General features: G+C 30.2%; 3 protein-coding genes across 6 annotated transcripts in view; 2 read left to right on the top strand and 1 right to left on the bottom strand.

The window, feature by feature from the left end:
- Positions 1–1,409: 1,409 nt before the first annotated feature.
- Positions 1,410–5,482, top strand: LOC112599706 (translocon-associated protein subunit beta). The gene is made up of 4 exons (XM_025346732.1): positions 1,410–1,667; positions 4,463–4,616; positions 4,700–5,014; positions 5,325–5,482. Exons 2-4 carry the CDS (start codon positions 4,464–4,466, stop codon positions 5,451–5,453), a joined length of 597 nt encoding a protein of 198 aa, XP_025202517.1. The 5' UTR covers positions 1,410–1,667; position 4,463; the 3' UTR covers positions 5,454–5,482.
- Positions 1,674–3,627, top strand: LOC112599705 (maternal embryonic leucine zipper kinase-like). Its single transcript, XM_025346731.1, has one exon. It carries the CDS (start codon positions 1,899–1,901, stop codon positions 3,543–3,545), a length of 1,647 nt encoding a protein of 548 aa, XP_025202516.1. The 5' UTR covers positions 1,674–1,898; the 3' UTR covers positions 3,546–3,627.
- A 4,915-nt stretch (positions 5,483–10,397) lies between the features above and the next one.
- LOC112599699 (formin-like protein 8) overlaps positions 10,398–25,652 on the bottom strand; it is a 41,332-nt gene continuing 26,077 nt past the window's right edge. For all 4 annotated transcript variants that reach the window (XM_025346722.1, XM_025346723.1, XM_025346724.1 and 1 more), the window contains 4 exons: positions 23,206–24,040; positions 18,450–18,672; positions 10,635–10,801; positions 10,398–10,527 (listed from right to left, as the gene is read on the bottom strand). In XM_025346722.1, coding sequence (XP_025202507.1) covers positions 10,638–10,801; positions 18,450–18,672; positions 23,206–24,040 — 1,222 coding nt within the window. In that variant the 3' untranslated portion in view covers positions 10,398–10,527; positions 10,635–10,637. The remainder of the gene's footprint in view (positions 10,528–10,634; positions 10,802–18,449; positions 18,673–23,205; positions 24,041–25,652) is intronic.

The following is a 25,652-nucleotide window of genomic DNA, read 5'->3' as shown; positions in this document are numbered from 1 at the left end:
AATTAAATTTAAGCCATGATGATATATTTTAATATATCATTAGATTAATATAGATAAATAAATATTTATAAAAAAAAAAAAAAAAAAATAGTTAATATTATCAAACATTATATTATTTCAATAATAAAGTTTTCTTTCTTAATAGATTTGATTTAATATAAAAATTAAACTTTCATATATTTTAATATCTATTTATTTAAAATATTATTAATATAAATTAGTGATGTTTTAAATGTTTTAATGCTATATGACGTGTACCTTGTATAGGTAGTTATATAGTACTTGCGCGATGGTTATAGAAATTAGCAACCACAACTAATTAATATATTTACGGATGAGTATATTTTGTGTATCATAGTATTTTTGCGCGTACTCTGATTGAAGTATAAATATTAAATTCTAATAATTTTACCGCGCCACTACGGTTCATAACATATTGTAAGTTGCAAAAAAGATATCATTATATTTCCCCTTTGGTATAGGCATTATTATTTAAGATAACTTATAACGTAGCCTGTTAATATAATTACAAAATATATAAACAAAATGAAATTATATTATTGACATTTTACAAATAAAATGATTTTAGCCATGATAGACCTTAATGGGTAACGCTAATTTATCATAATTAAATGTATTATTTTATTAACACATAAATCCATCTGAAACTTTTTAGAGGCCCAGGAAAAAATGGTTACAGTAAGAGTTTTACCCTATTTTCAACAGTCATTGACGAATCTCATCACCTATTGTTTTGTACGAGTCACACATCATCAGCTTTTGAGGATTACGTGCTGTGAACAACAGCGGGTTAAGACAAGACGTGTATGAAACCATAGACAACACTGCACTATGTATCAGATAGGTATTATTATTTAGCATTCACAGGTCACTCGTGGTATCCCGGTACCGGATTTTCTCAATAGAGTTTGTATAATAAAATACATCAGGTTGTTAAAAAGTTTGCTAGTTTATTATTTCCGTTTCGTCCGGAAGAGGCCACCGAACGTACATGCACGCAAATGTAGTTGTAGACCGTAGTCAAGCTCAGTCGTAATGTTTATGGCGTTCACGGTGATGCATTCATAATTCGGATTTCAAACCAACGCAGATGATGCGCCAGTGCTATCTATCCGTGGTCGTTGTACTGATGAACGATAATAGCGGCTGGTGTATTCGCTGAAAAATGAAAATCTACAATTTAAATTTTACAAAATCGTTTCCGACCGACTGTCTAGTGAAACTTGCAAAAATAGTCAGTGGACGTGAAATTTTACGTCGAAAACGACGGACGATTCCCATTTATCGCATACGCACAGAGTACGTGTCGTTATCGCTTATCATGTGGCCGCCGTCGCCGATGCTACCGCCACTACCGCCACAATGTCATAACGGACATTTTTGTTTACGTGTCCGCGGTCCGGTGACGTGAACGGTTTGAAAAGTTAACAACAAAGCGGTTAGGCAACGAAAGCAAAAATCCGTCATTCCGTCGTTCCCGATACGGCCACGCGTCGTTAACACTTTAGTCGCTTCACACTCAAATTCACATTCACGACTGCCAATGAGTCTTGAACTCGTTCCATATTCTGTTTAATTCCGCTCGCACGTATTTTGATATACGATATTACATACAATACTTAACGTATACTATAACAACATCATAGGTAAGTCGTCGTTTTATTCTCGTATTAACCACCCAAAATAGTGTTTGGTACTACCCCCCGTATCGTTTTTGCTTGCCTAACCGCCGTTTTGCCGCTAGTTGTTTTATTTTTGGTTGTCGTTGTCGAGTTTGTATCCGTGTCGCGAATGATTTGACGCGAAAAGCGCATGTTTGTAGGTGTATTTGTAGTAAGTACGTTGTTCACGGGTTATCTATCTGACACGCGGGTGTCATGTCGAGATACCCGACGTTACGCAGTTGCGGCTACGAGCTGGACCGGACAATCGGTACTGGCGGCTTTGGTAAAGTCAAACTGGCTACGCACACTTTGACAGGTGAAAAGGTAGCCATCAAGATCATGGACAAGACTAAGCTGGGTAAAGACCTGCCGCGCGTCAAGCTGGAAATCAGCGCGCTTAAGAGCCTGTCACATCCCAATATTTGCAAGCTTTATCAGGTGATTGAGACCGAGTCTCACTGTTATGTTGTCATGGAGTACTGTTCTGGTGGTGAATTGTTCGATCACATTGTTGAGAAAAGCCGCCTTAGCGAAATGGAGTCACGTATGTTCTTTAGACAAATCATATCAGCTGTATCATATTTGCATGATAATGGTTATGCGCACCGTGACCTCAAGCCAGAGAATGTGCTCCTGGATAGGGAACAGAATTTGAAAATAATCGATTTTGGTCTGTGTGCTAAACCACAAGGTGGCATGGATAGCTTGTTGTTGACCTCTTGTGGATCACCTACTTATGCTGCACCTGAACTCATTCAAGGAGTCAAGTACCACGGTTCAGAAGTTGATATTTGGAGTATGGGTGTAATATTATATGCATTGTTGTGTGGATGTTTACCATTTGAAAGTGACAATATTGATGAACTTTTCAAGAAAATATTAAGAGGAAAATACATAGAACCTGGTTGGCTATCGTCGGGTAGTAAACGTTTGTTAAGACGTATGCTTTGTGTGGACCCATTAAAGCGTATACGTATTAGTGAGTTAATTAATGATCCATGGATTAGCCTAGGATTTGGTTGTCCACCATCCACAAAAAATCATAATGTTGATCGGTGTAAAGACATGGAATGTCTTGAAGTAATTAGTCAATATTGTGAAATTGATAAAGAAATTATTTGGTCCCGTATTTCTAAGTGGAAATATGACAGTGAAACTGCAACTTATTTGTTGTTATTAAATAAAAAAAAATATGGTGCTCCGGTAGTTTTGAAGAAAAAAGAAGTATCCAATCAACAACCAGAACTTATTATAAAAAGACCAGTCGCTCTACATACTCCAAGCCAAGAAAACAGAAGAGTAGTTGGACGTGCTATTCGAAGAAAAATTGATGAAGTGACACCTACTATACCTGCTAAAATCAAAAGAAATATTAATGCTGATACTCCTCAAGTACAACAACCATGTTCGTCAAATCTTAGTAGTCCTGCTGGTAAAATAATTTCAGGATTAGACCGTGTCCGAAAAGCATTGACTCCTAGACGCCGTATTTCTACTCCAACTCAAAAACAACCTGAAATATTGAACATCAAAAAAGATTTATGTAATATATCAACTACGGTTTGTAAGGATCCTGAAAAGGTAATGAATCAATTGGAAAAAGTTTTGGCAATGAGAAATGTTATTTGTTCAAGAAAAGGGTTTGTGCTTAGAGGAAAATTAAAAAGTGATATAGCTGATAAAGAAAAATTGAAATTATCTTTTGAATTAGAAATATGTTTGGTTCCTTCTATGAACAAAGAAAATGTGCCACTTGTTGCCATTAAACGAAAGCGACTTAAGGGCGATTCTTGGATGTACAAAAAAATATGCGAAGAAATTCTAAATTTTACCGGAAAGTGTGAAACTATTCCAGAGTGAAACCTTTTCGGTTTTTGACTATTTTATTTTTACCTTGATATTATTTTTTGAAATTGCTTGTATTTAAATTTAAATATAATAATAGGTTAAAATACAATAATGATTACCTAGTTTACTCTACAGTATTATTAATTTAATTTGATTATTTCAAGATGACAAAATGAGTAATATGTTAGTAGGTACAGATTTTTCTTATATTATATTTTGTTTATTGTTTTCTTGACCGCTTATTATTACCTATAAGTTTGTAATCAACCTTTAGCTATAATTTACTTACATTAATGGTGATTAAATATATTTGAACTTTTCTTCAGTCACCTAACTCTATGCTTCAACTTTTTTCTAATGCTTTGTCTAAAATTGTTATAAATTTATTGTATAATTTATCTAAATATTATACTTAATGATGATCAAAAATATAATATTCTATCAAATAGATTTAAGTTATTTATATAAGTTTGATATACTCTGTAGCTTTGTTTTAATTATATTGAAATACACATCTGAATTCCATTAACAAAAAAATAATTTTGTGTATATATTTTTTTTAAATTTATTAAAAATTAGCCTTCTAATCCTCTTATCTTACTATCTAATTATACAGTTTATGTGTGCAAAATTATGTACTAAATCAAATCTTACAAGTATGTAAATTGATGTGTATATTGTTTATATAATAACATAACAAAAATAATTATACAGAAGCTATCTTTAAAACAAATTGATGAGTTACATGAATCTTAACATTATTTTATTATTGAGTATAATGATATATTATCATTTAAAAACTTGATTGTATTATAGTGTTAAGTTAGGTGTTTAATTTTTTTTTTAAATTTATTCTACAGTTTTGGATACTTTGATATTAAAAAAAAAAAATTATTATAAAAATTAATGATTAATGTTTTTATTTGCAGGATGTATTCATTAAAGTCATTTGTAGTTGTAGCATTAATTTGCACATCTTTAAGCGTATTCTGCCAAAATGCAGACAATCAACAGGCCCGACTATTAGTATCTAAACAAGTTCTTAATAAATTGTTAGTTCAAGATTCTGATATCCTAGTTAAAGTATGTACATCTAAAATATTTTATTTTTCACTTTTGTATAGTTTAAAAAAAAATTTAATTAATTTCAATTAATTTGTATGTAGTATACCATTTATAATGTGGGAAATGTACCAGCTACAAATGTTATATTACAAGATTCAGGATTTCCTGATGAAGCATTTGCCACAGTCAAAGGAAATTTGAATATTCGTTTTAACAGAATTCCATCTGGCGCAAATGTTACTCATGCTGTTGTTATCAAACCTCTTACATATGGCCGGTTTAACTTCACAGCTGCAGTGGTACAATATAAATCATCAGAAGGTGCTGAAGAGCCACAATTTGCAATAAGTAGCGAACCTGGTGAAGGATACATAATCAGTTATGCTGAATATGACAAGAAATTCTCACCTCACTTGGTAAATATATTATGGTGTTCATTTTTTTTTGTTTACTGAAAAATATGAGTATTTTTAATTATTACATAAAAATGTTGATGACATTACATTTCAATTTAAAATGCATCAGTTATAAGTAAGGATTAAGTTCAGAACTATAGTTTATTAAAACAATTATATGTTATATTTCTTTGAGATGATAGAATTTGAAAATGTTTTTCTTTTTAACTGCATTTTTGTCAATTCGAATAATAATTTAATTAAAATATTCCTAGCATAATATTATATTATGTTTATGTTACATAATTTGTATTTGTTTTTATTGTTTTAGCTTGATTGGTTTGCATTTGCAGTAATGTCCTTACCAACTTTACTGGTACCATTCATATTGTGGTGGATTAGCAAGAGCAAGTATGAATTAATATTGAAACAAAAACGTGAAAAAGTGTCTAAAGATTAAAATTAATAAAATAAAAACCTTTGTACAATTAAAATTAAGGATTTTATAGTTTGATTTGATTTAATATATAAATGTTTTTTTGTATGTATTCATTTATAAAAATATCCAGATCATATTTCCTATAATTAATTAGAATTAATATTTTTGTTAAAACCATTATAAAATTCACTCTAAAATTTCTGTGTATCTACAAAACAAATTTATCAACTTTTCATATTGAAAATACACGATCTCTTAATATATATTTTTCATTAATTATTATTTATACCTGTATTACATATTGCCAACAATTTGATGTAAAAAGCTACAATTTTTATTTTTTAGTAGGTACATTTTTCATGTTTATTAAATAATAATTCTGTTCTAAATTTGTTTATAAATAACATAAATTTGTTTGGTGTTAAATTAATTTTTTTTATAATAATTTAAAATAGGTGTCAATAAATGACTATTTAATATATAAATTTACCTTATATTAAATTTGTTTGAATTTGTCCTCAAAATAATATTAGATTTTTATGAACTTTTACTTTAATAAATTGTTTTTTAACTGAAAATTTATAAAATACACTATTTTTTTATTCCTTATTAGTTTTTAGATTTATTTAATCTCTTAGCAAAATGTAGGTTTACTTGTAATGAATCGTAGATTTTTGATGTAGATAAGGAATATATTGTTTTAAAAGTTAAATATGTACTTATGGCTGTTTCTAATATTAATATTGTCTAAAAAAAATATTTAGGTTAAAAACTTTAGTGTTGAAGAGTTGTATGACAAAATACAAATAGTGTACTTAGTTTTAATAAGTATTTGGTGTTCATTATTGTTATGAATGTGTATGTCATATTATAAGTTAATACGTTTGTTGACTAACAAAAAACTATATATGTTGAGTGTTTATTCTATTTTAAAATAATTTTATTTAGTTAATTTGTTATAATATTTCAATATTAGTATACTTATTGAGAGGATACTACACTCTCATATGTTGCTCTCATCTTAAATACATAAACAGCAAATTTCTGTTGAGTCAAACCCATATGTGTTGTTAATTTTAATAACAGGGTGAATTTGTCTTTCATCAATGTTAATAGTTAAAATATTAGTCATATAATGTTTGATTTTTTTTTTATGATATTTTAATTTTTAAGCTAAATAATATAAACATTTTAAATTTTAAATATTTTACATACTTACTCATTAAAATATCGTAAAAATCCTATGCTATAATACTGATAATATTCTAATCTTTAACTTTGATATGATAAATTTAATATTAAAAATAACAAGTAATTACACATAATGGGTTCTACTGAATGTACATTTTCTTTGTTGTATGTAAGTCAAAGCAAAATATGTGATTATGGCGTCCTCTTAAGGTTTTACTGTTCTGAGTTAAAGTTTTATACTGTACAATAAAAAACTATTGTTGTATTTATACATTCATAAATAGAACTAGGGACTTCATGACCTTAAAATAATCAAAATATATATACATTATAATTTTTAATTATATTAAAAAAAAAAAAACTTGTAACTAGTTATTTTAACTAACTAATAATATGGGTGACCAGCAAGGAAAATATAAACACTAATTTTTATAGTTTTATAAATACTTTTAAGATACTTTTATATTCTGCAATATAAATAAAGAAAACCGTCAAACTAGTATCTTAAGTTTAGAAAATATATTTCAAATAAGGTTTTTATTTATAAAATAATTAGGAAACACATTTTTGTATAAAAAATAGCCAAATATGCAAAATATGTTACATTTTACATATTTGATCAAATTTAAAAAATATTAATTGTAAACTCGTATTGTTATGAAATACATTAACTTAATAATTGGTTATGTTTTCAATAATTACAAAAAGATATGTAAACTTCCAGAAGTCTAATGTTTATAAATGGTAATCATTTTAATGTGAAAGAATGTTTAAAATAATTCAGAAGCCCTAAATAGTGTTTAAAATCTCAAATATCTCCATTTATGATTAATATTGTATCGCATTATACATATGATAAGTATAGACTTTGAAATCTGATTAATACTTTAATAGGTAAAAGAGGAAAGTCACGCTGTGAATGGGTTTCGAGTATATCTTATAAAGATGGCCAGTATAGTATTAAGTTTTCAAGCAATAGATAATACAATTTAAAATTATAGTTTAAATATAGACCTAATTTGATGCTTATAATTTTGTCAACATTTGAACTTTGAATCACTATATTATTATAATTGCTATAAAAACAATTTATGAAGAACTAGGAGCTTTGTAATAAATTTTAAATACTTTTTGTTTCAAAGAATAAAAAAAAAAAAAAAAATTATGGTATTATCATTATATGAATTGAACAAAAAAGTTTAAATGTCTATTGTTATAACACAATAACAGCCAATATATTTTGAAAATTATACAAAGTCTAGAAAATACCATGATATAAATATTTCCCATTTGGTGTAAAAATACTCAAGTCTTTATTATTTTTTTTTTTTTAAACACTTAGACATTTTTATTTTTGATTCTAGAGTCGATTTATTATCGCCTATCATATACCCATTTAAAAGTTTAAGATTTAAGCATTTCTATTCCTCCTAAAGTGACATCTCTACATCACGTGAAATAAAAAAAAAATGTATTAAACCAATAGGTAGTCGAGTTATTCATTACTTGGTTTAGACTTTAAAATATGCGCCAAAATCAATTTTAATTTTTGACTGAAATTGTATATTTTGTGTATAAAATCTGCGTTTAATAGAATTTTGGTTTTCAAGAAATGTTCGAAAGAAAAGTTTTAAAGTATAATAAATATCATATTATTTAAATCTAAAAAATTTCCAAATAATAATAAATACTGTTTACATACATACCCAATCATCAAAGCTTCTTATGCACGTACAATACGTCTGTACATACTACATACGCGTATTATATAATAAGGAGTACTTGTCAGTTGTCAAAATTTGATCGCATTTCTACTTAAAATAAAAATGTTTTTAAATAATAAATTCTTATACGACCTATTAGGGGAAAAACGTAACATCAAATATTCAAATGTATATTGTGTTTACTAATTACCGACCATGTACCCATAGAGCAGCATTTTGAGATTCAAACTTAATACTATTCTTGAAATGATAAAATCGTATGGATAAAAATCAGAGAGCAAGCTCATATTAAGGAGGGGCTCAGGGAACAAAAATTGATTGTAGATCCCCATTGATTAAAAAAATAAATGTTTTCTTTTCTTATCTGTAATTGAATGGATATTATAAAATGTACTTATCATTGCTATTTTGATGCGCTGATGCGCATATAACTTATTATTCTGATATAATATTACCACTGCTTAAGCATACATATGTCAATTTAATTGATGATGTTATACATTTATACGTTATACGTTACAATCATTATAAAGAAAAATACTAAAATTTTAAATCAAAGAATATTAGTTCAATTAGTTGTATGTATTATCATAGTATAATACACTATACCTAATATACTGTATTATTTCACTAAAAATGTGAAGTAAATTATAGTTAAATCATTTTGTATTATAATATAATAATACAACAAAAATAATTAAAAATTATATAAATACTGTTTATTTTTATAATAAATAAATGGGCAAATAAAATTAAGCTTTCTTTTTTGCGAAAGTTTTTTTCTTACTTTTTTCGAAGAAAATTCGTTTAACGTCTGTTCAAAGTTCAAGTTTTCTAATACATACATTTCTGTAAAAAAATTATTTTGAAAAGTAGACAGTAGGTAGTCTACAGTAGTTTGTGTTAAAATGTATTACTTTTGTACAAAAAACTACTAAATAATTTTAAGTCAATAAATCTTTGGGCCCTTAAAATGCTTGCAGGGCTCTGGGGACGTGTCCTCTTGCTTCCTCTTAATCTGGGCCTGGTGGAATGAAGAGTAGTATAAAAATGTCAAACACGCGGGGATTACACGTTTTCACAATTTTACACTTTCATTGTGAATTCTGCAGTTGACGGTATAATATAATATTTTATTTTAACATTCCGTACACTATCATATTACAATAGTATTATTATAGGTATCTAGAACGGTTTAAAATTGTAAAACATTTATGCTGCTCCTTCGAGTCGGTGTAATTATTAAAGCATCGGACAGGTTAAACAAAAACTTAACAAAATTAGACCCAAAGTATTTTTGTAATAACAACAACGTTACCTTATGAAATTCTCATAATTTTTTTAAAGGTAAAAACGATTTTTTTTAAAAATTATTTTAGCTTTCATATCTACCTATTTAGATGTTATAGCTAATTCATTTAACTTCCGCCTATGTGCTATGACTATAATTTATTAGGCCAATAAAATGTACTTATTTAAAATAAATGTTGTATTGTAATATTGAGAATTAGTATAGACAATTTGTAAACAACAAGGAACTAAACAATGTCTAATCGGTATATTTTAATACTTTGTTGATTATTGACGCGGAGACGCCATAAATCATAAAATGACTAAAATTATGTTACGGGGATTGTCGAAGAATGATAATTTTGCAGTAGTTCGAGGCCGATTTGTCGTGTAGAACCTGATTACAGTGTTTTAAATATTTCATTATTTCAGCATGTACTATTGTATAGTAGGTACATTAAATTTATTTTTGCAGCTTATGTTCACTGTCTTGTCGTTTCAAAAATAAATTATATTGACTCAATATCAAATTTTTATGAATAATTTATTTACACTCTGGTAACAGTTATTACATTTATATGTATACAGACACACAGTAATGACATATTATATACATAGAATGGTTTTCCGTTATTTGCTCTTTTTTCAAATAAATACAATAGGCACATATAGTATACATTATGGACTTATAAGTTTTGAAAAACGAGAAATCGCGGTTGCCAACCCTGTATAGTATGTAAAAATAAGAAATTTATAATAGTTAGTTAAACGATGAAACATTGTATATAACTCAGAATAAAAATATAGGTATAGGTACAAAACATAATGATAATAAACATTAGTAATAATAACACCATCCGTTGAAATGAGAATCTCGATGAATATTCTTCCTGAAATTATAAAAAAAAAATGTTTAAGTACCAATCAATATGATTATTTAAATACATCGTACATCGGTAATGTTTTTTATAATCTAAACAATAAACAATGTGCTTACTTTTCAAGGACTTCGCATCGACTTGACCGATTCCCGAGTTCTTTTCGGAACCCTCCTACCGATGTGTAAGGCCATTTCTCCCAATTTGATCTCTTTGAACACAGCTATTGCTTCGCGATGACTTAACCCGTGCAATGGCTTGTTGTTGACCGCCAGAATTTCGTCACCTAAGGCATAACAAAAACAGTTTTATAATTTTAATATATACCAATGCATGATATAATAATATTGTATAGTGTTTACATTTACATATCTATTTTTTACTCTAGAAATGGCCAGACTATAGATTTGAAACTAATTCTTAGAAAGATTTGCATAATTTTTTTTATTATGAGTGTATAATACAATGTTTTTAAACACTGATGCTCAAGACGTTTGAATTTTCGATTATAGGTTTCATTTGTTTAATCGAAATACATATTGACGAATTTCGACGTACTCATATGATATTAGATATACAAAACTTTTAAAATATACAATTTTAATTAGATAAAAAATACACGTTTTTATAAGACAAATTTAAAATAAAATTGAACGAAATTTATATATTATTGCCCGGCAAAAGCGGATAATAACGAATTTTAATGCATCCATGTTTGTTTTATAACGATCTCTGTTCAAAATTTGGTCTTGTAAAATTGCTCCGAAATTGGACGGAAAACGCCGAAGCCCTTCTTCAAAATTGCAATCCCATTACGACCGATTTATCCTGTGTCGGTCCCTCTATATTATTATTGTTATCTACATTGTACCACGACGACTCGGATGCATAACTGCAATTTACCGGGCGTACATAATGCGTGAATTGCGCATAGTTTCAACGTTCTATGCTATAATCGTTATTATTATTATATCATACCTGCGCACGGGTAGTTAATTTAACGAGTGTGGATTAGACCGATCGAATTACAAATAATGTTCAGGGACCCGCCGACGGATTACACGATCGATCGAGTACTCGTATACCTATATAATATTATAATATTATAATATCGTAGTAATTCATCGTGTCCTGCGCCTCCTAATTTGTCCTATAAATTTTGCGATCGCAAGTCAGCAGTAGCAGTTTGCGATTTTAATTAACATTGCGCACCGTATATGCATAATTATTCATTAATGCACGATACTGTTATTTGTGGCCATACTATTATTATGTATATTATACATATGTGCACATATAGGTACGCATCCGGTTTTCAGAACGATCGGAAATAAATCGTCGGTCGAATCGCATGTCACGTGCCTGGCGACGAATGACGATATTTTAACGCGGAGATCACGGTTGCGTAACTTAAGAGTTAATCAGAAGAGGAGGATTTGGCCGGATGAATTTATGAAAAATAACAACTATCATCTATTTCAATAATTCAGTATGCATACTTACGTACGGGTTTTATTCGATGTATGCAATTTAAAATAATTATCATAATATGCTGGTGGTGGTATATTACAATTTACTATGCTGTATAGGGTTTGTCAAGGGCGAGAAAACGTATTATATAATATTATTACCACAACGTTAATAATATTTTTCACATTTTCGTTTAACCGATTCGCGGAAAAAACGTCGGCAGTAATAAACGCGTTGTGGGAGCAGTAAGAGCTGTTGTCGCTTTTCAGACGACAATAAAATATTCGATTTAGAGACCCTTCGTAAAGAATTATGATAATTTGTGTATATATAAATGTGAAAAATGGGAATCTTTGTCACGTATAGATTATTTTGATTTTTTTATGAAAGAGTATATCGTGAAGCAGGTTTTAATTTAATTTTTGATTCTTTAAGTTAATGAAAAATCGAATTATTATATTTTAAATAATTCATAAGTACGTACATTAAAATTTTTTTTTATTGTGTTACCATTTATTAGTTATTATAGGAAATTAGTACTTTAGTGAATAGTTGATGTAATATAACAGTACAAAACGTTTTTGTTGTTTTTGGTTGTTTAAACTATTGAAACTTTATGAGTTTTTATTTTAAAATAAAAAAGTAATAAAAAATAGGTTGTTAAAATAAAAAAAAATGCTGCTGTTAAATTATATCAATAAAAAGTAACGCTGAGCGAAAGAGCTATGTAAAGTTGGCATTTCGGAAATATCATCTATACACCAACATCAAAAAACCAAAAATATTATTTATCACATGCGTTACGCTAAATGTTTACATTGGCAACCAAATTTTTAACACGGATGCACTTTGTACGAGCAACGAAGTGCATCGGGATAGCTAATATAATATAATATGCACGTTCTACTTGAAAATTGTACAATAGTGGCTATAGATGCGACAGGGGAGAGCGTTTCGTACCTAAATCGTTTGAAAGGGAAAAAACCCCGTTTGAGTTTTTATCTAGTTTTGGGTAAGCTTGAGACAATAATTTTTTATTTCAAAACGTTTCGTCCACTCATAGTTAAACGAGTAAAATACGTCGTATGTTAGGTATCTAAGCGGCCTACACTCAACCCGCTGTTTATCGAACTTATATGGAACATAATATTATTGAACAGGAGCCGATGAGTATATGGGGTTGGCGACGACGATGTTAAGGAAATCATTAATCAGTGCTTATAACGCTACGTTGTATCTTTACCAGATGGATAGGCCTATATCATATATATTAATTTTTTTTTCGTAATTCCAACGGCGGCTAATATTGGTATCGCGCACACGAGCACACATATTTCCGGGGAGCGCCGTGTACACCTATACGCGGTACACGGACATTTATCTATTAATATCACACGACAAGGACCACCCCGTGTTATATCCCGTTTGCTCGTTTTTAAACTAACACCGGAAAACGGGAAATCGCTGCGAATGACCGACCCCTTTTGTAGTTTATATTATATTATTGTATTTACTGTTTATACATAGTACCTAATAATAACGGGTACGTGTTTCGACGTTTTAACGCTGCAGCACAGTCCTATCACGAACTTACGTATACAATATCATTATCATGTATTATAATTATGAGGAAAAAACGCGCGCGTGTGACCGTATGAATTATTTATGTGCGCATATCGTATTGTTGTGTGTATATTATAATATAGATTATACGGTGCTGCGGCGGTCGCGTGTGCGGTGTGTGTCCGTTCTTCCTACCTATATACAAAATATACATTCAACGTTGTATGCACATGCATATACGTATACAATACATCATATGTGTAATGTATAACAATATGTATAGTACCTACATTAGTACAATACCTGTGACCTGTCGGCTGCCTGCAACCTATATGATATTATACTCTGCGCTTATACCTATAAAATATGCGACGACGGATGATTCATAATGTACGGTTTTCTGGACGCACCGGACGTACAGCCAGCGCAATGAACCCGATGCACGCGTGTTATATATTAATATAATATATTATTTTATTATGATTATATTTATTGTAGCATTGTCGTTTTCACGGCGGCACAGTGCCTATAATATATTGTATTACGTTATAAACAGGTGCGCGTTTAGATAAAACAGGGATGGGCAACTCAAAGACTCAAAAACCTTCACTAGAAGGCCGGCCAATTTATTTAGGACTCAAAAATCTAGTGGGCCAAAGTGTGCAGAAAGCAAAGAAAAAAAAATCAATTCGATTTAATAAAAACGTGATAAAATATAGATAAATATTAAGTAATTTGGCAATGTAGATCTGGCCAGTTAAAAAAGGCATGCGGCCGCCAGTATCTTATTCTTAAGATATATATATATTTATAATAATAATGTAATATCATGTAGTAATGCAATCGCTTATGGACTATGGTACTACATAATAGTATATAGTACTATAAGTAATTACCTATTTTATGCGATCTGAAGATGTAATTTGATCTACTACTTTTATACGTTATTTATATTATACAATACAAAGCATTAATACCCATATATATTATTATTGTATTATATTCGCTTCCTCAGTAGTTATTCTTCAGTAATGTTGACGCACCATTTGCTTGGTTTAATGTCATTATTATTTTATAATTCTACCAAATTCAGAAGGCTTTCTAGTTTCACCAAAATTCTCCAATGGATTTATAGTTCAAGCGGTTGAACACTATAGTTTTTTCATTTTTTCGATATTGGTTTATTATGAATTTTTCATCGGTTACCGCAGTGTGTTCCGTCCCTTATTCACTTCTGTTTGAATTTACTATACATTGGTCGTCATTGATATAATATGAATTTTTTATCTTGTTTTTAACATATCTCTCTTCTTCAAACCGTACGAATAAATCAAGCTATTGTATATGCGATGAAGAGATTCATAATTTCGGTAAAATAGCAACCTAATTAATCCGTAAATACTGTACTTCAATAAATATAATAGAATATTTAGTTTATTAATTATATACGTATCGCAGTGTATTTATGGAAGTTACTCATTTGCGCCAAAAAAAATAATTTATACTTACTAACTATTTATGACCTATTGTTTAAAATAATTTGTATTATTATTTATTGGTTATTATTTTAAAAAAAATTCGTACAATTGACTATATAATTTAAATAAAATTGTATTGATTATTATTCGAAGAAAAAATATATTACTTTATTATAATTAATTATACCATGTAAATTTGGCGCAAATGGGTTGTCTCCAAAACAAATTTAAAGAAAATACCCCTTTTTTTTGTCACAAATGGGCGATGTCCGTGTTCATAATTCATATTATACACTATACAGAGTGATTTATAAATAAATCTCACTTCTTCGAAACCTCCAGTAAACCGGAATTTGTTAAAATTTTTACTTTTGTAATTTAAAAGTAGGTTTAAAACATATTTTCAGATACTTTGATTTTTCATACCATATTAGGAGCGTTTTTTGGTGATGCTATTTTTTTTTTTTTAAATAAAAATTGCTTTTTTTCTTTAATTTTTTTTTTTTTTTTTTTGACATAGGTTTTTTGGAAAATATTGATGCATGCGTATCGACATTTGAACGAATAATTTCTTAGTTAAAAAATGTCATGTATTATAATAAGGATGATATAACTATAATCTTTAAAATGATTGTTCTACTGCCACGTAAAATAAAATAGGTATGTTTACTATAGTAGTTATAAATATATAAGACTCAGTCATTTTTATAAATTATAAAATAGTATATTAATATTATTATTATTAAAATGTTCAAACATCAAGGTCTGGAATTTTTATTTAAATCAATCACGGACTATTAATACATAAAGTTTAATAACTCCTTTGAATTATAATTTGTACTTGTTAATAATATCTTTATTAAAATCGTCTGGCTAATAATTAAGTTTTAAAATGGACTATACTCATTAAAAAGACAAATTGTCATTACCATAGAATATCCATAAATAGATTAAAAATCTAAATATTTGAAAATATAACAATCAAGCGCATACTTTAAGCATTAACACCCAAATATAATTTGGGTGAACATACTGATACATCATTGTATAGGTTAATATGTTCATATCTAGATATTCTGTACCTATATAATCCATTCATGGATACGATTATATGACGTTTCAATCATTTTATATATTATCCACTGCACCTGACTTTATTATATATATTGTGTATATATATCACAAGGCGCCCTTTGCCCTTATTCTATTATGCATATTGTACCATCGTTTTATATAATTTTATATAGAGACTATTTATTTATTTATATTATTTGCAGCTGTCTTTACATGTCATCGAGGTATGTGCCATTGGAAAGACTCATGCAGAAGTACTTATTTAATATATACGTAATAATGAATTTAGAAACATATATTATATAGCTTGAACGCTGTCCACGGACGTCAACGAGCTATTTACAATTTAACTTAGTACATTGTATCATTCGAAAACAGAAAATTACCCGATAATGTAAGATCAGCTTTAGTTGTAAGATCTTGTGCCTATTTCGTAATATAATGTTCAAATTTTATTACCATTTAACGGGATACGGTTTATAGGGGTTTTCGCGCTTATATCAATATGTCAATCGATAGATTTATCTCTGACGTACACAACATTTTAATATAAAAATACCGCATAGCGGATGGATACACTCGCTTTGTGTATTGCTATCGAGTAATAAAAGTTATTTTATACGAGCACTGATGGAAAAAAATTACGATATTACCGGTTTTATAATTACTATATAAAATATCGCTGTAATATTGTAAAGGTGTAATAGGAATAGGTACCGCATTTTATGTTCAGTGTATCGAATATAATATATTAATATGCGATGTCTATGTTGACAGAAATGCACCTTTCCTGATGTATCAGATATATTATATTTGATAAAATGCGTTTGAAAAAAAAATGATGTAATTAAAAGTAAACATGTGCCTTAATATCTCCGAAAGGTATACGTATTTTTTTCTTATACTTAATAATCATAAAAGCTCGAGATCTCAAAAGCATATTGTAAAAATAAATAAGCTATATAGCAATACTATATAAAATATAATATTATAGATACACGGCGTAATTGTGTTTGATGAAATGTCGTAGTCAACGTATGAAGAATAAAGCTTTTTTTTCGCCTCAAGTAGTATGAAATGAATACCAAACAAAACAAATATGAGCCTTATACACATATAATACTCAGTGTAGCGTTTTATCCTTCCGACAGTTTTATTTTACAGTTAATAATTGTTTGATCGTTTAATGTTGGTAGATAGTAATATAGTACTCATAAAAAACTCGAAAATTGACACTGCATAATACCTATATACTATATAGTATGTGTCAGGTAATATTATGAGTGTACGTGTGCGTATGTTTGCGATTTTATATCAGTCCTTGAAATTGCAATTTTAGGAGCAGCGTATAGATAATATACTGAACCGACATACACGCTATTTACAGTACCTATATACCTCGCGAATCCTGCAGCCAAGCCAATGGCGAAGAATTCTGATGAATTATCATAAAAATAAAACTTTAGATAAAGTTTTACGATTAAAATGATATTTGCTTTGATAACAGTAGGTAGGTGGTAAGTAGGTAGGTATTATATAGCAATATCGCACATATACATATATTTACTATATTATAATCCCGAGGTGGGTTGGACGGCAAAGTTTTGCGAGCGCCTAGCCCATATCTTCGAGGTTGGTGGACGATGTATATAGAAGTAGTTGCACACACTTGTACCTACCTATATAATATATTGCTTACCTTGACCGTACTGAACTAATATATGTATTTGATCTGATATAATATTATATGTGTATATATGGAGGTAATAATTGGAGATGGGTTTTCGTTTTCCTTTATCGCGTGCTCGTTCTTACATCAATATTATAATTTATTCGTTTCAAAGCATCCAACATACATAAGTACGTATTTACGTGTTATATAAGTAGGTACAAACAGTGTTACGTCGGCAAGAACAGATGCAAAGAGAGTCTCATAAATATATTTCACGAAATTCTACTGAATCACCGTTTAAATGGATATGATATTAATGGTGTCTTATTATTATAATTATTTTTATTTTTTGGTGGGGAGGGGAGGAATTTATAAGATGCACTAATTTTAAAGGTAACTCGACGGGCTGGTTGTTGGTGTGACAGCCAGTAACATTCTACTAGAATTAATTTTTGACTTCCATATGAATTTCTTGTTTTGTATTTTATGAGAGATAATAATAATAATACTAATAGTGTTTAAACAAGAGTTAAAGTTATTTAGACATTTTTTTTAGAGACTGCGACTATTTTTCCCTTTTTAAATGACGCTATTGTTTAATACATACATTTAACTCGATCTATCAATAATGTTTGATAAATTTCAGGCATATTGTGATTTGTAAATTATAATATTACCTTCTTTCAACGTTTCTGTATCGGCGGCTTGTCCGTTTGGAAATATAGTTTTCACGTAGATGCCCATCGTACCTTTTGGTGAATCCGTGCCGCCTACGATGCTAAAGCCCAAGCATTTATGGCCTGGGCCTTTTTGGAACTTGACCGTCATTATTGTGAAACACGCATCCTTACCGCCGCCCCGCGGCAACGTGTAGAAACAATTGCTGTCGTTTTTTCCGCCCTGTGGACATCATGCGTGTTTTTAATTACGTCAACATAATATATTGTCGTATATTATATAATATGTTTTTAAACAACGATACTGTATTGCATTAGTTTATAATGAATGTCGTTTTAGCTACGGATTTCGTCGCCGGAAACGGAAATCGTGTTGTACAGTGTAATATACAATACACCACGGGCACAAGGCAGTCATATTATTACGTAGACAATTCACATGCAATATATTATAGGTGTTGAAAAGTGTTTTTAATCGTTTCAATGGGCAATATGGAGTAGTGGATTACGCGATCGAACGAGGACGTGCGGACCGCGAAGGTTATATGTACGAATCCAGTGGGTGTATATTTATTATTATTGTAGTTACTACTGTTACGCATATATGTATAGTAATGCTAACCTAATTATTTGTCGAATTAAAATGTGTCTTACACCTTATGTGTCGCACGCTGTACCTATGCATTATATTATAATAATGCTCAATGCTGACAGTCTGTAGCATTGGGAATATAAATTGTATGTGTGCCTGCTCGAATAAGAACGAGTGAGTAATCACATTTGTTTTTTTCTACGGAGGAAGTTTCTAGTGGATATATTTAAATATTATCGTTATTTATTTATTTATTAAAGTAGTGTGTACTTAAATACTTTGTACAATATTTCCATGGTAAATATTTTTGTATTACTGTTTATGATATTACGTCAATATAATATAATAACTAATAGGTATTTTGTTGTTTGTACGAATAATACAAATAAAGGACAATACAGGCTTGTACTCGTTGAGAGGAAATTATTCATGATGTGTTAAACATGTGAGGAACAATGGATATTAAATTTGTGTCTGCAGTGAAATATTAATCGATTTTTTTTTACTTTCATATTTATTGAGGATATGTAAACAAATGTTTTAAACTGATGATATACATATAAGTACCATGTATAGTATGAATACACAAATTATCATATAAATCGGAGACGATTATCATAATAATTATGCGAAAGGTTCATTATATATATATTTTTATAAAGCGAATGAATACAAAACTCCGACTGCTCTTTCAAACATTTTAAAATGTAAAAATATATTATTGTTTTTCTTTATCCGTGTAAAAGATTATATTTTGTATTATATGAGTATTGAGAATATGTAAAATGATATAGCTATTTAGGTGTCTTACCAATAAATATTAAACAAAAAAATCAGTTTTTTTTTTAAAATGTTGACACCTACTACAACTTAAATATATTATTTCTTTTTTTTAATTTCCAAATGTAAAATGGTATACGACATAAATACATTTTTGTATTTACGTAAATTTTGGGTCATGCAAATATGCAATACAAAGTTGTCAAGAGATAATTAATCTTGCATACAAAAGATAACAAGTGTAAAATTTGTTGTTTATTTTAGTTTCTATAAGGATTTATACGTGAAAAGTATAGTTTGAAAGAGTTTTTTTAAGTATTGTTATTGGTACATTTTAAATAACTTTGAACACTATTTTTACATGTTAAAAAAATGTAGTAGTATTTATATAATTTAATAATATGATAAAATAAATGTATAAAATGGATAATTTGTTTTTAATTTTATCGATATTATTTGAATTGACTTCGAATAATCAATTAATATTTTAATTAACGTACAGAAAAATAGTTGTATAGGATATAATGGTACAAATCGATTATTATTGGAATAAACAACACTTGGTATACGATAATACAAACAATGCATTTATATTTTTAAGCCACGTTTCTGTTGATAACGATTTAGATCACACATAGTAATATTGAAATCACGATTTGTCATAATATGAAAAATAAATTATAATGTGAATATTATATTTATCATAAATTCATAACTATGAATAGCCGAAGAATATCAATAACCTAACGAAACGTAAGAAAATAACCACAAGAAAACGTGACTAGTATATTATATTTCATTTTTGTTCAAATATTAATATTTAAATTCAATATAATATCTATAAAACTAACTACTGAGTATTAAAATATATTATGTATAATTTAGATACAATATGCGTATCAAATGTACCTAATCTAAATAAATTATGACAATGCTAGCCGTTTGGTTGTTATCCAAAAGTTTTTACAAATATTTTATTAAATACCTAAAAGCATTTTAATATATTGTAATATTATGCTTTTATTATTTTATTAATATATGTAATTCACACACAATTAATATGAATAATAATTTGTTATGCTACATACAACTACAATTTACGATAATATAAGAGAAGAATTTTAGATGCTTCATTTATTTCGAGAATAAATTAAAATCTAATAATTAATGTTTAAGGGGATAGTAACATAAAAATAATTTTTTACCTAAGTTTAAACTTTAAAAACTTTTTATTCTTAAAAGGAAGAATAAATAATTGATTTAATTGCAAATATTGGTATAATGTTTAATTATTATGTGTTAAATATTAAATATTACATTATTATTTAATGTTTTTTATAAATTTAAAATCTATAATAACATACATTTTATACAGTAATATATTATATATATCACTAATGTGAATTATTATTTTAAATGGTATAAATAGATAAATGGAAAAAATCATCCATTTCAAAATTCTACAGTAAGATGCTTTAAATAAAGAGAATTAGTCAACTTTATTGATAAAAAAAAACTTTTTAGTTGTCATAGTGTTTCAAATATTTTCTTTTAAAAATTATTAATAATTTTAATTTTTAATTTTCTTTCTCTTAATTTATTCTAAGCTGATTAATAAAGTAATGTGTAGTAAATTTAAAATCGTTAAATTGTTATTATTTACTTAATTTTGTACCAAGAAACTGTGAAATGATTATATTTAGGTACTGTAATAACTACCTACTATCAAAGATAATTGGTTTAACATTTTAACACACTGCACTTAGTAAGTAGTTTTACATTTAGTGTTCTTATCATTAAAAAATATGTATCAATCGTGTTGGAATGGAATACTCCAATTATTAATCATTAAAATGGTACCTTCTGCATTTAATAATAGTATATTATAGAGGGGTCGATAACGTATTTAAAGGGGACATTAGACTTCTTAATTGTCTATTAATTATCCTTAAACAAATTGTACAAAAATCAATCAAATAGCAAGTTTAGTTATCATTCAGAAATTTTTGTTAGTATTATAATACTAGTCGAATGCATTTTTTCTTTTATTGAAATAAAACCATAAACAAATAAATTAGAATTGATGACTGTAAATACATCAAAATAATTTAATGAACATTAATTTTATATTTATGACATATAACTATAATTTGAAATGAAAAACCATTGTGTACCTTAAGTATCTCATTTAAACGAATATTTAACCTATTTAAAATTATATTAATTTATGAAATAATGTGTTTCTGTTGTTTAATAGGATTATAGTAACGATTGATCGTCAGATTTCTAAAAGTTATATACTCCGAACTCATAAATTATTCGTAAATAAGCATTATTAATAGATCGTAAAACTAACAATATTATCATACAGGTATTATACACTTTGTTATTGTCATAAAGAATATCATGATCAATTTTCAATATATTCATATATATCCGTGCATATACTATGTATATGTATAATTATTTAAATCGAGTAACTTTCTGTACTCAAAACTAAGTACCAAAAAAACCTTGAACTGTTCACAAGTGAACACAAAGTGTTATAATAATACATTGAAAACAACACGAATGTATACCACCTATAAATTATAAAATCAGTTCGCGACCGCATCCGTCGTCACATATTATATAGTCGCGTTGTCGTATTGTTATACGACCGGGAAGACGGCTTAGATGAGGTTTCGTGTGAATTTCATGTCACGTGTAAAATATATCGTGCTGCGTTTATTTCGTTCGCATGAAAACAGAAAGAGAAAACACCTTATTCGTCTATTTTTGTGTGCGTAAACGAGCGAATTTGCTGTATCGTAAAAAGGACTTTAAACGTATAGTGATAATACTATATGTACAGGTGCGATATAATATAATTGTATATATTAACCATACGTTTCCTCGGTGGATCGTTCTGTATAATGTCTACAATACATGACGCGCGCGTGGTAAATAATAGGGACGTATAAAAATGTACTAAAAGTTTATGCGCAACGTTCCTTCGACCGATTGAATACCTATAAATAAAAAGAGCGGTCGGACTTAGAGACGGGGTCACAATCAGATTAATAAAAATCTTTTAGAATTTTCAGTGGACTTCCCATTTCTTATATTTGAAAAAAAAAGAGAAACTTCGATTATTTAAGTGTTGAATGAGTCAAAACAGGTTTTTAAAATGCGATACTAATAATGTCTTTGTGGACAAGTGAGACTCGAAAACCTTCCGAAAATCGTATGGGACTATAACATGTAAAACGTGTTGTTTACAGTGCAGGAGTATAAAATATTATAGAGACGTATTAACTGTTGCAGTGGGCACCTTATACACGTCGAAACGTTTTTCAAAAGACGAGCTGATGTGAGACGACGTTTCGGAGAAACAAATCTTACCTGAAGATTGTCGCGTTGACAATGGCCCGCCGGGACGACGCCATTGCCGCCGCCGGAACCGAGGGTAGTGGCGCCGGCCGGTGACGCGGTCCTCCCGTTGAACGTGCGATACGGGTTCCTGCCACTGATCCTCGTCGAACCGTTCCTTTCCAGCCTGTCGGCTTGCTGCTGTTCCGGCGTCCGGCGGCGGAGGCGTCCGCGCTGCTCGTCCCACTGCGACGATTCCGGTATGGCAGGAAGGTCGGCGACGGTTCTCTCTGACGGCGGCGGTGGCGGCGGTGGCGGCGGCGGTAGCGGAGGCAGTGGCTTGTGCATCAGTGGCGGCGGTGGCAGCGGCGGCGGCGAAGACGATCGGGACGGCAACAGTTGCTGCTGCTGTAGGGACGGTAACTGTTGCTGTGCAGGGTATGGCGACCGCGGCTGCAAGGACGGTAACTGTTGCTGCAGAGAGGGTAACTGTTGCTGCAGCAGCGGCGGCGTGTAGGCCTGCTGCAGCGACGACGGGCCGCCGAAGCGCGGGCGACCGCCGTCGCCGTGCCCGGCCGTCGATACGGCGCCACCGATTCTGAACGCTTTGGCCGTCAGTGGCACCGTGTCCAACGCCAGCGAGTCGGCCTGTGACCACCGCCGGCACGACCGCATCTTAGGCTTGTTCTGCAGCAGTAGACTGCAGTTGTAATAGTCGTCGTCGTCGTCGTCGTCGTCGTTGGCGCCGCCGCCGTCGTCGTCGTTGTAACCGTCGTCGGTGTCGTCGCCGCTGCAACGCGTTGGTCGCCGCGGTGCGTTGTTCGTGGACCGTCTGACGACGAACGAATGTGGTCTGCCGCAGCCGTGTCTGGAAACGATCACGTGACGGTACAAGTTAGATAAAAATAATTTTAGGCAACAGTCATTACAGTTCGCACGCATCGTTATTAATATGATAGTGCATTAAAACGGGCACACGTGGAAGAGGTTGGTGGTAGCTGTTGTAAAACGTTCGCGTTTAAATATTACAGTAATTGTTTATCGACACACGTCGGGGCTACGTGCAGATATTGCGGCGTTGACGAAAAACCGACTACGTGTGAACGCCATGACCCTAGACCGCATCGTTTCGAATAAAATAATTTTGTGATAAGTGATGACCGATGCGAGTTAATGTCGCGAATCTTACAACGGCGACCGTTTTGTGCGGGAGCAGATCGCGATGAGGGGAGGTAGATGCGTTTTTGTGGCGTGATGCATAAGTCACTCGCGTAAATGATTATATGGGTAAACGCGTTTGGCATGTACATTACTTTTCGATATTGCAATTATTATTCAAATCGATACGTCGTTTTAACGATAAAAGTGTATCTCAAACTGTGATTAAATATATATAAACTATTCAACACGGGCCAAAATAAAATTAGCGACCCGTTATTGTTATCCGACAATTTTGCCGAACAATATACAAAGGAATGTTTGATATTTTGCTGCTAACACATAATATATAACATATCAATTTATGTCTTGTTAACAAAACGGGCATCTGCACACGTGATGTGGGTACCTACTCTGTTGGCTGACGCCGATAACATCTCGTGTAGTCGATGTTTATAGTGGGGTAAAATAAAATCGAGGAGTTTTTCGCAGAAATAAAACCATAAAAACTTCTCGACCTTTATTACAAAAATAATTCCCCGCTGACCCAGAAGATTTTTGTACATATCATTATACATAGTATAAAAGAGAAAACCACGGGATATCCACGATCTCCGGTCGTTACGATTGATTTAGGGTGTGTAAAACGGTCAGAAGTATCGGTTTGGCAAATACGATATTTTTAAAAAAAAATTCAAACAATTATTATGTTGAAAGACGTTAAAATATGACGAAAGAACGCGTGAGAAAGAAAAACAGATGTCACGTTTAGCGTTTAGCGCTGGGAATCATTTTATTCGATCGTATCGATCATCGGACACTCGGCGGGCATATAATATCATTATTTTAAAATCTATTATTTCTATTGTTTCTCGTGGTCAATTACGACCTTGTACGTATTACGATGTAATTGAATAAGTTATGATCAAACGCATGACCACAAATACGCATAATATGTTAGGGCGTACTTAAAAACACACACACATACTCAGATAATTCCATAGTTTATTATGTTATATGTATATATTGTGTTATGATACTAAGAATCTATTACAGAGCACAACGTTTACGGATCCCATACAATCAGAGAGCGTCGTCAACCATGAGGAAATTGCGGTCCTTCTAATTTGGAATTATACAGGTTTGTGGAAACCGTATTCAAAATATGTACTTAATTACTGCAGTTACGTGAATAATAAAACGTAATACGAGTTCTCGAACGGAATGTCGAAATCTAAGAGTTTTGATGTATCAAATTTGAAATGTCGATAGCGGCAAGTTTTATTATTTTATAAGTACATGCTATAAAATTCGCGTGTAAA

This window comes from Melanaphis sacchari, unplaced genomic scaffold (assembly GCF_002803265.2).
Source record: "Melanaphis sacchari strain LSU unplaced genomic scaffold, SCAv2.0 Contig54_pilon_pilon, whole genome shotgun sequence".
NCBI classification, from domain to species: Eukaryota; Metazoa; Arthropoda; class Insecta; order Hemiptera; family Aphididae; genus Melanaphis; species Melanaphis sacchari.
The sequence above is the reverse complement of the archived record's forward strand: the minus strand, read 5'-3'. Positions and strand labels throughout refer to the sequence as shown.

Excerpts from the sequence above, each read along its gene's own strand:
- LOC112599705 (XM_025346731.1), top strand. The coding sequence starts at position 1,899 with ATGTCGAGATACCCGACGTTACGCAGTTGCGGCTACGAGCTGGACCGG.
- LOC112599706 (XM_025346732.1), top strand. The coding sequence starts at position 4,464 with ATGTATTCATTAAAGTCATTTGTAGTTGTAGCATTAATTTGCACATCT. Across the intron at positions 4,617-4,699 it reads ATTCTGATATCCTAGTTAAA|TATACCATTTATAATGTGGG; the intron begins GTATGTACATCT and ends ATTTGTATGTAG. Across the intron at positions 5,015-5,324 it reads AGAAATTCTCACCTCACTTG|CTTGATTGGTTTGCATTTGC; the intron begins GTAAATATATTA and ends TTATTGTTTTAG.